This window comes from Oryx dammah, unplaced genomic scaffold (genome assembly GCF_014754425.2).
Source record: "Oryx dammah isolate SB20612 unplaced genomic scaffold, SCBI_Odam_1.1 HiC_scaffold_18, whole genome shotgun sequence".
Classification (NCBI taxonomy): Eukaryota; Metazoa; Chordata; class Mammalia; order Artiodactyla; family Bovidae; genus Oryx; species Oryx dammah.
Genome location: NW_024070202.1, coordinates 96,694,165 through 96,707,086, shown reverse-complemented (window position 1 = coordinate 96,707,086; position 12,922 = coordinate 96,694,165). Strand labels below are relative to the sequence as shown.

At 43.1% G+C, this 12,922-nt stretch overlaps 1 protein-coding gene across 1 annotated transcript in view; it reads left to right on the top strand.

The window, feature by feature from the left end:
* Positions 1–7,542, top strand: part of CHCHD3 (coiled-coil-helix-coiled-coil-helix domain containing 3) — a 285,117-nt gene extending 277,575 nt beyond the window's left edge. Inside the window, exon 8 of the mRNA XM_040259657.1 lies at positions 6,822–7,542. Coding sequence (XP_040115591.1) covers positions 6,822–6,845 — 24 coding nt within the window. The 3' untranslated portion in view covers positions 6,846–7,542. The remainder of the gene's footprint in view (positions 1–6,821) is intronic.
* Positions 7,543–12,922: the final 5,380 nt, after the last annotated feature.

The window sequence follows — 12,922 nt, the reverse complement described above, 5'->3', positions numbered from 1 at the left end:
AATCCTCGTGAGATTCTGGGTAAGCTCACAGAGACAAGCACTCTGAGTGGTAATTTTTTCTTTTTCCTGGCTGCACTGGGTCTCTGTTGCTGTGCATTGAACGGGCTTCTCAGTGCAGTGGCTTCTCTTGTTGCGGAGCACTGGCTCCAGGGCCCTCGGGCTCAGTTGTAGTGGTACCAGGCCCACTTGCCCAGCGGCATGTGGAATCTTCCCAGACGAGGGATCAAATCCATGTCCCCCTGCATTGGCAGGTGGATTCCTAACCACTGGGCCACCAGGAAAGACTGGTATCTTTTTTTTTAATAAAGACTAGGAACACTGTTTTAATTGTCATGATAGTTGTGAGTAACCCAGAGTTACCATTACTCCTCTTACATATATGGAGAGGACCAGTAGCTGACACACTGCCAGTAATGGTCCGCCCCTCCAACAAAGCAGTTGATGAGATCACTATGTAACTAAAATATTTGAGGAAGACTTTTAGATCATCTTAATCAATGGAAGTGACACGCATCCTCTTGTCCCCAGGGGCCCTGCTCCTGTCTTGACAGGGTGCATTGCTAGCTTCTTCCTCAGTGGTCGGGATCAGAGAGACTTACGAAAAGAGCTGTGCGGGTGCCTGAACCAGTCTCTCCTTTGGGTAATTTACCCAGCTGTTGATAAAGGCGTTTCCGCAGGCCCCACTACGTGAATGATGAGCAAATGCCAGGAATTTCTTTCTCCACATTAAGATTAAGTGTTAGCAGTTCCTTAAATGAAGGAAGCAATTTTTTATAACTTGCAAATCTTCTCCCTCATTCTTTGGGGAATTTCCTGTGTTAATTTATGCAGCGTTAAATTTATGCAGAGTTGAAATTCAGCCCAACAGCAGCGACTTACAGAACCTATACGTGGAAGCTGACTGATATGGACCCTGTCAGGCCTCAGGAGCCCTCCACCCAGAGGTCCTTGCTCCTGGATCGGGACAGGTTTTTATTGCATACTTGTGATACAGTAATAACACAAAATGTTTTTACCAATTTGTTCATTGAAAAAAAATTTCAAGTTGACATTGTGTCTGTGAATGTCTCTGACAGAAATGAGGTGGTCTTGTACCACCTCCACCACCCATTGGTGGCAGCTGAGTGCAGTTTGACAGCATGTGTATAGGCCAGCCCTGAAAGACACAGCCTTGTCCCCTGTGTCTTCAGGGAGTTGCCTGGGAATCAGGTGAACTGCCACGCTCTCTTTGAGGATGCAGTTTTTAATACACATAGCAAGGTATTTTGTGACTGTGGTTACTTCTTCTGTGTTTTATATTTGTTCAAAAATATTCTTTCAGTGTCTTCCTGGTAGGCTGACCCATGGTCCTCACACCATCCAAAGCCCAGCTTGTCTCTCTTAAGAGAGTGTGACATTCTTAGCATTACATGACCGGGCTGAAAAATTACCCTTCTGCATTCAGTCAGGGTTACAGGGAGGAGAACAGTAAAAAGGTTCCCTAGACTCTTGCCAATACTTTTAGCAGTTGCTTCAGTTATATTGTGGTCACTGTGGATCATTTTGTAACATTGGAAAAGAGGTACGTGGTCACACGACTGTTGCTATCACTGTGAGACCTGAATTGTAGAATGAGGCACAACTATGTGGTTTTGAGCAGGCAGGTAACAGATTATAACCTGCAAAGTGATCATTTTCTTTAGTATCTAAGTGCCCTTGCGTAACCTCAGTATAGATCTCTTTACACTGACTTCCGTTTTGTATTAATAGCTAATGTTGTGGCAAGGTTGTCTGTATATCTGGAGTTTATAGAGCTTCCCTCCTCTATAGTTGGAGAGACTTTCACAGATCAAGTCACAAGGGTGTGAGGATAAATGATAACCGTGGCATTGTGTGGTCTGACCCTTACATGGTAAGTGCTCGATTTTTAAGCTTTCAAACAAATAGAGAGCTCATACTTGAGTGATGGGTTTGAGAGAAGCCTCGTGTTCTGGTGTTAATTCTGCAAGACGATTCTCTGCCGAGTGGAGTCTTCCGCTTGATCTGCTTTGTCTTTCCGTTTTCTCTAGATGCGTCCAGCTTCTCTGGCTCACTTCCTCTTTGACTGCATCATTGTCTTTTCTGACCATTGCTGTACGCGTCCTCTACACGCTGCTTAGTCTGCTTTTATATCTTTTGTGCCCCGTGGACATAGGCTTCTTAGAAACCTGTCCTCATGGACACTGTAGGATAACCTTTAGGGTAAGCTCTTCCTCCTGTGCCCCAGGATGCTTATTTGTCCTCCTCTTTCTTTTCATCCCCTTTATTTCAGTCTCCTTTCTTCATCTCTATCCTTAAATCTTTATCTCTAAAGACCTTTGAGCTCTTTCCCAAGCCCGCAACTTCCCTCTGGACCTTTCCTTCTGGGATGTCTCATCATCATCCCAGGCCCAAAATTAGAGTCATATTCCTTATTCCGAAAATGACTCCTCTCACTGACTTCCCTGTGTCTTTTGGCCACACCCCCTTCCTCCCTGTCACTGAGGAGCCCTCATGCCTGAGGTTCCATCACTGCTTTCTTCCCTCTCTGCTGTCTTTTTATCACTGTTTCTTGTTCCCAGCCTGGCTTCATTTCTAATCTGCCTCCTCTTGGTTTTCCTGCCTCCACACACTTCTCCATTGAAGCCATTGTGCTAAGGATGTCAGGGTAACCTTTCTAAATGATGTTTTCCTGTCAAGAAAAAAAAAAATTGTTGGATTCCCAGGTTTTTTCAGTGGCTAACAAGGATGAATCCCAGCCTAACAGTCACAGGGGGCCCTTTTTATACTCTTTTCCTTGGTACGTCCTGAGTGTCTGTCCTTTCCTCTAGCTGGGCCTGTCTTTCCTTCATTCTTCATCCCATGCATAATGGGCTTGTGCCCTCCTCCGAGTCTTTCCCAGTTCTTCCCCGCCTCATCCCCCCACCTCTAGTCCTTCTGTTTGTATATCCTGTCCATAGTGGAAGATCATTGGAGGCGCCTTCCTTGATCACTCCAGCTGCAGAGAGTTATCCTCTTCTGAAATAGGCAGCACCACTCTGCTTTTGCAACTAATACCTTCTCTGGAAGAGTACACAAAAAACTGGGAAGTAGGAAAAAGGGAAAAATGACTTTGTCCTATGTATTCTTTTGTTCCTGAGTCTTACACTGTGTACATGTATCATTTATTCAGGAAAAGAAAATTTTAACATATTTAGCAAATTATTTTGAAAAATAGCAGGTTATTACTGTTTATTATGCCTCTTTCCTCATATCACCTAACTCAGTATAATGAGTACCTAGTAGGAGCTCAGTTAAGAAGTTGGATACGTGAATAACTGGCTGAAAGTGAGAGGGATGGAAGGAAGAAGGCATGAACAAATCAGAGGCAATCTTGGGCCTGACCCAGCCTCCTCCTCTTGATTAATTTCAAAACTAAAGGAGAAAGGATCACTTTTGTCTTCTTAAGTTCAGTTCAGTTCAGTCACTCAGACATGTCTGACTCTTTGTGACCCCATGAATCACAGCATGCCAGGCCTCCCTGTCCATCACCAACTCCCAGACTTCACTCAGACTCAGGTCCATCGAGTCAGTGATGCCATCCAGCCATCTCATCCTCTGTCATCTCCTTCTCCTCCTGCCCCCAATCCCTCCCAGCATCAGAGTCTTTCTTCCCATGAGGTGGCCAAAGTACTAGAGTTTCAGCTTTAGCATCAGTCCTTCCAAAGAAATCCCAGGGCTGATCTCCTTCAGAGTGGACTGGTTGGATCTCCTTGCAGTCCAAGGGACTCTCAAGAGTCTTCTCCAACACCACAGTTCAAAAGCATCAATTCTTCGGTGCTCAGCTTTCTTCACAGTCCAACTCTCACATCCATACATGACCACAGGAAAAACCATATCCTTGACTAGATGGACCTTAGTCGGCAAAGTAATGTCTCTGCTTGTCCTAAAAAATAGAGACAGTTTATCTCCAGCCCCAGCTAGTTAGAGTTTTAATCTGATCATTAAGAACTTTTGCGTGTTTGTTTAGGATTTTGTATGAAGAAAATCTTAAAAACCCAATCAAGAAAACTGTTAGAATTGATCAACAAATTCAATAAAATCAGTAGTGTTTCTATACACTAACAGTGAATTTTCTAAAAAAGAAATTGATCCCATCTGTCCCTTGTGGCTCAGCTGGTAGACAATCCGCCTGCAATATAAGAGACCTGTGTTTGATCCCTGGGTTGGGAAGATCCCCTGGAGAAGGGAAAGGCTACCCACTCCAGTATTCTGGCCTGGAGAATTCCATGGACCGTATAGTCCTTGGGAACACAGAGAGTCAGACACGACTGAGCAACTTTTACTTCACTTCATAGTAATATTAAAAAATAATAAAATACTTAGGAATATTTTTAACCAAGGAGATCAGAGATCTCTCCTCCAAAAGCTATAAGAAATTGATGAAAGGGATCAAGGAAGATACAAATAAATGGAAAGGTGTTCATCGATTGGAAGAATTAATGCTTCTAAAATGGCGATACTAACAAATGTCATCTATAGATTTTTTTGCAGTCCCTATCAAGATTCCAATGGTATTTTTTAATATAAAAATAGGGGGAAAAAGAGGAGAAAAAAAAACACTTCTAAAATTTTTTGGAACCACAATAGACCATGAATAGCCAAAGGAATCCTGAGAAAGAAGAGCAAAGCAGGAGGTGTCATATGACCTGATCTCAAACTATACTCTGGAGCTATAATAATTAAAACAGTATGGTGCTATCTATGGTATAGATGCATAGACCAATGAAACAGAATTGAGAGCCCAGAATTAAACCCAAGCACATACAGTCAAATGTTTGACAAGGGAGCCAAGAATATTCAATGGAGAAAGTTTCTTCAATAAATGGTACTGGGAAAATTGGATATTCATATGTCAAGGAATAAAAACTAGACCCCTGTCATATACCACTCACAAATATTAACTCTAAATTGATTAAAGACTGAAGTAAAAGAAAACATGAACCTCTTAAAACATAAGATAAAAGCTCCATAACATCAGTGTTGATAATTAGTGTTTGGAAATCATACCTAAAGTACAAGCAACAAAATATACAAGTGGGACTACATCAAACTAAAAAGCTGTGTACAACAAAAGAAGGCAATGAAGTGGAAAAACAACCTAGAGAATGGAATAAAAATATTTGCAAACCATGTTTCTGATTAGGGGTTAATATCCAAAATAATATAAAGAATTCATGCAACTCAGTAGCAAAGAAAAAGATCCAATTAAAAAATGGACAAAAGATCTTAATAGACATTTTTGCAAAGATATATGAATGGCCAACAGATATGTGAAAAGATATTCAATATTACTAGCCATCAAGGAAATGCAGATTAAAATTATGAGATATTACTTCATACCTGTTAGAATGGCCATCATCAAAGAAAGAGGAGATAATAAATACTGCATAAACGTGGAAAAAGGGAACCCTTGTGCACTACTGGTGGGTTATTAAATTGGTGTAGTAACTATGGAAAACAGTATGGAGGATTTCAGGAAATTAAAAATAGAACTATTATATCATCCAGCAATTCCACTTCTTGGAATATATCCAAAGGGAAAAAACCACGAACTTGAAAAGTACATCTACGTGTTCATAGTGGGGTTATTTATAATGGTCAAAGCATGGAAACAGCCTGTTTCTATCAGTAGATAAATGGATGAAGAAGTTGTGGTGCAGTGGAATATAATTCAGCTATCAAAAAACCCAAGGAAATCCTACTATTTGCTGCAATGTGGGTGGACGTTGAAGGCATTATGCTAAGTGTAATAAATTTGACAGAGACAAGCCTGTATGATCTCACTTATATGTCAAATCTATAAGCAAAACCCAAAACACCAAGCTTATAGAATAAGACAAGATTTCTGGTTACAAGAGGTGGCAGGTGTGGGGGGATGTGGCGTGGTGGAGGTATTGGAGGAAGGTGGTCAGAGCACAAACTTCCAGTTATAAGATAAGTAAATACTAGAAATGAGTAACACTGCATTATGAAATAGGAAAGTTTTTAAGGAAGTGAATCTTAGAGTTCTCGGTACAAGGATAATTTGTGTCTTTTCTTTTTATTGTATCTGTATTAGATAATGGACATTAATCCTATTGTGACAGTCATTTCAGAATATATGTAAATCAAACCGTAATGCTGTATACCTTAAACCTGTACAGTGATGCGTGTCAATTAATTCTCAATAAAGCTGGGGGAAAAAGAATTCTTCCTGTGTACTGTTCTTCACACCCACCCACACAGATAACTAAACAGAATGTAGGGGCCATTTCTGAAATGTGGGAATACCTAGATGTGTGTAGCTCCAGCCAGCATTGAGTTCATGAACAGCTGCACCCTGACTCAAGTGAGCAGGAGTTTAAGGGACCGGATCTTGACTTTAACTGAGAGATGCCCTCTCTGCCCCACTTCACCCGCACCCCACCCCCACCCTTGCCCTGTTGGCAGTAGCTTTCTTCCAGTCCATGCCACCAAAAGCTCCCACACATCCCCAGGTGTCCAGGGTAGTGAGACAGCACCCAGGCTCCCCCCAGTACCCTTACTCCCACAGGCCAGGCCCGGGTCACCCTTAGGGTCCAGTTGGATATGGTAGGGGGAGGGCTTATTTGGAGATTATTCGTGATTCAGTAGTGGTGTTCATTAGAGGTAGTCATATTTTGAGACTAGGAAGCGTATGCCTTGGTATACATGTTTTTGAGGTGGATCTTTGAAAAGCAACACAAACAGTACTAAGTAGTTCCTGCCCATTTCTGGCCCCCTCCTTCTGATGGTAAATCTTACATTTTCTCTTTCTCTTGCAGAGCATGCTTGAGAAGGGAGGATAAAATCAACTTTTAGAAGAAGGAAAATTCTTCAACATTAATTCCAGAGGTGGAACATTTTTCTTTTCCTAGTGAGAAAGCAACCCATTTAAAGAGAAGATCATTAGAGAGAAACATCGGAGAGCAAATTCAGCAGAAGCGTATCTCGGTCTGATCAGCAGCCGTTGGAAAAGCCAAGGCGTAGATCAGGGATCATCCGTCAAGGACATGCCGCGGTGTTAATAAACCCCATTTATGATAATTACAAAGAAAGGCAGCCCTCTCCACCTTGTGTACTTTCTATGCTACTTCCTCTTCTAGCCAGGCTCCATCATTTGGTGAACCTGGGCTCCCACAGAGCCAGGGCTTGGAATCAAGGGCTGAGGTCACTGGAGTGGGGAAAAGAGAAGGCCAGAATTCCTCCGTCTCCGGCCAGCAGTGTTGGTGGAATTGGCTGCGCCATGGCATGCCAGGCTTCTCCCTTTTCCTTTTCTGCCTTGACTATCTAAAAGCTACTTTATTTTAACTTATTATGGTGATCGTGTAAGAAGACAAAAAGAGAAAATGTACCTCTTTTACTGGAATAATGTTTCTGATTACAAGTGAAATAAGGCATTTTTTTACAAACATAAAGGCAACCTGGCTTCTGCAACCTCTCCTCTATCATGAATCGTTACTTCACTCACTATCAATAATAAATATATTTTCTGACAAAGACTGTCATAGTCTGGGGCTTTGTGTGTTTTTTGTTTTTCTTTTTTTGCTGGGTTAAATGGCTATCCTTATGGGAATTGAGTTGATTTATAATGTTATTAATTTGCATTTGTGTGGTACCTTTCCTCTAAAAAGCTCCAACACATTTTGCAGAACCTCAGACAGGCAAAAGAGGGTTATAATTTGCCTCCCGGGGAGGTAGGATTCAGTAAGATCTTTATAAATTGCACGAACCTTCCTTTCTTTGAGATGACCAAAGTCATCCTGCCTGGAGCAACCACTAGTTCCTGGGTTAGGCACTTCTGACTCTGCAATACTGGAAAAATATTGAAAGGAAAAAGAAAAACAAATTAACCCTGAGAGCTTCTTCTCTTTCTGATTTTATCTAAACTTCCTGATTTTAACTCTCACTTTCCTACCAGCGAATTAGTGTTTCAGCACTGGAAGTTGGAAATGAGCGTCCATGCTGAATGGAAAGATCTTCCTGGAAAATAAATGAAGAAGGGAAAACCAGTGCTCTGTGATGTCATCTAAATATCTCTGGACATTAGAATTCAAGCATCCAGGCTCCGGAGTAAGGTGCATCTGTGTTCAGATTGTAGCTCTGCTGCCTACCACCTGGGGGACCTAGCTAAGCTGCCCCACCTAAGCCTAAGATTCCTCAACTATGAATCGAGGGGAAATGCAGGAACCTGCTTTGTGGGCTTATGGTGAAGAGTCAAGATGCTTTCCACATCCATTTGGTCAGGTCCATTGTTGTTGGATATGTGATGATGATAAACGTATTTGGAGTTGGGGGCATGGAAGGAACATCCACATACCTTTTAGAGAAAGTTGGGATACATCTAACATGTCAGGAAAATTTCAGCCAGCCCCCTTAAGTGCCAGTGTGGCTTTTCATGCATCTGAATTCCCAGGTTGGCTTCATTTGTTTGGCATCTTCTTGGACACACCTGTAAACCTGATGTTGATTCTGAGTGACATCGGGGGTGCTCCTCAAATAATTATTGAAAGGCTCTGTGACTCTTGTTTAATGAAACTTTTCTTTTTGTTAAATGGTGCAAAAGAAGCTGCATTCATTTCAGCGTGAATGAAGGAAGCCTTGGTAACTTGAGCAGCAGCACATTCTGTCAGGAAGGCATCCAGGTAGCTGCCTGGGAGAAATAATAGGTACACATAAACAAATGTGTACACGGTGACTTGCTGCAGTGTTTGCAAATCAGCTAACTCACAAATTCCCTCCTATAGTGCTTTGTTTCACAATTTAGAGCCAAGAACTTGGCACATCCCAGGCTGCCAGTCTTGTTGGCTGGCAGAGAGATACAGCATGGAAGAGTCAGGCACTTCACGCTGGTTGAATCCATGAAAACAGGAGGTGGTTTGTCAGGGCATCTCTCTCCCAGCACCATTATTAACTTCTCATCCAGATAAGCAAGATGCATGCAAGAGGGAAAGACCACACTTCAGGGGAAATAAAAGGTGAAATGATGCCTTTTCCTGCACCTTGGAGCCCTCCCTATGAATTGTATCACAGCTCTGCCCAGGTCAACTGTTAACCTCAAGACAGCTGTTTGGGGAGAATGTTGTGATCTGTGTCAAGCTCATGGAGCAACACACTCCAGTCAGTATCTGCATTAAGTAGAACATGCCTTGAACCACAACGGTTTGGCTCATGAAGCCAAGAAGGATAAAGTATCCTGAAAGCTGGTCAGATGTTATCACACTAAACTAATGTCTGGTGAACTTCTAGAAGACAGCGGGGTCTAATCAGCACCAAGTCCTGCCTTTGGAAAGTCAATAACTTATTACAGAAAATGTGCCAGTGTGCAATGGTTTAAAATATTGACTGTTATTAACAGTGAATGTGGACTGCTAAAAGTCAGGCACTGGTGACCTGCTCATCCACCAGTGAGACTCCTCTCTGTAGCAGCTCTAAGCTGCTGGTGTTCTGCTTCAAACTAAACAAGCAGCCAGACATCCTCTTAGGAATCCAGGCTGAGTCAAGGATCTTAGCTTGACATCTTTCAGGCTAAGACATGGACAGGGAATTAAAGGGAGGGGATAAGGCCATACTGTCCAATAAGAGAAAACACTGGCTCTTGGCGATCCAAGCTGTTCTTAGCTTGACATCTTTCAGCCCACAGGTATAATTGCTTTCACCAGTAACCTGCAGGATAATTCTCTTTCCCCTGTTTCTGTGAGCTGTGGAAGCTGACCCTTTGAAGATATAAGAATTAGAGCAGCTGAACAATTGAACGAGTAGCAATGGCTTACTGTGATGGTTCTGTTCTGAGTGACAATTCTTGATAAGCTAATACTTTAAATGAACAAGTTAATGTATATTTGTTTCTTTGTCCCGGCTCCCCCAGGTTTTCATCTATTTCTCAGCTCCCCCCTTAAGTCATTCCATCTTTATCTCCTTCTCTAGACTCTTCTGTGTATTTAAACTTTTCTCACCATTGTTGGCCTTCCAGGCCCACCTCCTGACACATTTGGCATTATCTTGGGTACGGAATCCTAGGCTGTTGGTCTGAGTTCTGTGCTCTGACCCATTGAATCAAGTCACTTCCCCTCGAGTTTCTCTGTGCCCAGTGGCCCACTCTGATTCTTCTCCATTACAACAAGTGATTTTATTTTTCCCCATGCCTTGCAGCATGTGGGGTCTTAGTTCCCTGACCAGGGATCAAACCCATACCCGCTGCATTGGCAGCTTGGAGTCTTAGCCACTGGACCATCAGGGAAGTCCCTATAGCAAGTGATTTTTGATACTTCCCTTTTTTCCATAAGAACTTGTTCTCTGTGCCAATGAAACCCACAATCCAGACTACCCCTAGAAAAGAGCCTGTGATGTTGCTGTTACCTGCATTTGTCTGAACAACACACAGGGTAGTTAATTCAGGTCCACAATTTATTTTTAAATTTATACTAGACATTTGTTTTGGCTTCTTGCTGAGTCCTTAATAGTGTTATGGTTTTCAGTTTTCACTCTCTCCTTCCCTTGATCTACTTGGTGTTGGAGGTTCCAACAGTGACTGAAACCATGGAAAAGGAATTAGAGGGAATCAGGCCATCCTATCTGTAAGATGGAATGCTGGCTTTTGGCGATCCAGGCTGTATGGAGAAAAGGGCTAGACGTTATCCCATAAACTCCTTATTTCACCAGCCTCTGTCATTCGGAATCCACTAAGACAAGAAGAGAAAAGTCCTTTTTAGTTATTTCAGTTTAGCTGATCTATAACTGTATCCATTTTACTATCATCCCCATCTCCCAGGGGAGATGGGAGTAGTCAGGGATTTTCCAGACTCCGTAGAATAGGAAATTTTGAGGCTGCCCCTTATCCCACAGAGGTTGACTCCTGCCTTGATGTGCTGTGGAGAGCACTCTCTGATGAGTGGGTGGGCTTGATACTCACCAGAGACAGTGAACTTGACCTTACCTGGAATGAAATCACCTCACTCATCTGACAAGTTCCCTTACAGTAAGAATTTTGACCAAAGTACCAGAGAGCTTAAGCAACTTTCAATTTTGTTTAAAAAAACAGAAACAAAAAATACCCAGAGTCACTGGGGAAAAAAGCGACCAACCACCTAAGTCATCTTCCAGGCTGATGTTTGAATGAAGATGGTGAAATTTTACATTCCATCTTGTGTCCTCTCTCCTGGTGCCTCCCAGCCTCAGTTTTGCTGGCAGAACTCCTGTAAAAATGTTGGATTGCTTTAGAGGAGAGCAGAAGTCATCATCCAAATTAGAGGTGTTCCACTTTTCCTACAAGTTGTCTTGAACCTTCCAAATAGACCCTCAGCCTTCTCCAGACCATGATAATATGCCCTGTGGTTTAGGGGACAGTTCAGTGTTGAATCCAGTTTGGATTCAGGAAATGTGGTCACCATATTATGACTTTCAGTTAAGGAATTTGGAAACCAAAAATTCAAACTGTCAACTTCAGTCACTGAAACTCCCTCAAGCCAAGTCAACTCTGAACGGAAAGCAGCTGTACTTCAATTGAATGCAGTGCTCCAGACTTCTTGAAGTGACTTTGTTGAGGCAAGACCTCCACACGCTTCAGAGATAATGCTGGGAAGATTGACTTATCTCACTTCTCTATCCCCCAAAGTAGTCTCTGCCTCTCCTGGGAGCATCCTCACTCCACTGTGGTCCCTGTCACTTTGCTGAGAGGACAGTCTGCTTTGAATATCACCCCTCAAATTATATTTCCACAATGGTTTTTAAATGCAAATGTGGAGATGGAGATCAGTGGCCACGTTGCAGGATACCACTCTGCTCCAGGGCTTCCCTGGTGTCTCAGATGGTAAAGAATCCACCTGCAATGCGGGACATCTGGATTCGATCCCTGGGTTGGGGAGATCCCCTGGAGGAGGGCATGGCAACCTACTCCATCATTCTTGCCTGGAGAATCCCCATGGATAGAGGCACCTGGCGGGTTACAGCCCATGGGGTTGCAAAGAGTCGCACACGTCTGAGTGACTAAGCACATACATACTCTGCTCCAGCTAGGCCTTTTCTTCCTAGACTTGGTCCTAGGAGCGGCCGTGCCTGGGCTGGACCCCAAGTGGCCATGTTTGGGGAGCCGCCTACAGTGCCCTTTGCTGTTGAGTCTGCGCACAGGTCCTCATCAGTGCCCACAGCACAGGTTGAAGGCCTGTGCTCGCTCACTCCCTGTCCCCGGATAACATACACAGCAGGGGTTGAAGGCCAGATGACTGGGTCCGATTATTTATTTTCTGCTGCCTGAGTGGTTTAAGAGACAAGGGTAAAAACCATTTTCTTCATTTCATAGCCCTGGGCCATGTTTCTCAGTCAGCATCAAACCAGAATTGCAACACCAGCCTGCAAATTTCAGCTTTGCCTTGCATCTCCCTAAGGTAATGTGCAGCCTGATCTCAGAAGCATGACCACAGAGTCATTGAAAATACGATTCAACAGTGAACTGAAGTGGCAATGTCATTCCGGCTGCAGGGCAGGAGCTGGGAGCTCAGCTCTCAACAGAGGGTAAAGGGTGTCGGCTCACCTGCTGCTGGGAGTTCACGTTTCCTCAGTGTTCTTAAAGCCGGTTGCAGCAGCCACGTTTTAAATGTGAGTCCACACACTTTACCCTGAGGTGTTAACACAGAACTTGGAAATCTCAGTAACTAAGGTGAAGGTGATTTTCTTTCACGGGAGATGGCTCTTTCAGCCAAGTTAGATGTCATTGTATAGAAGTAGTTTCGGGGGGTTATGCATCACCATTAAAATACTACTATTTCAGCAACATGGGAAATTACTGTCCTGAGTTTTTATAACCACTTCTAACTCCCTCATTGTAGGAGCGGCTTATTCATCACCGTATGGACCAGCCATACCACTTAGCTCACCCCTCCTGCATTTT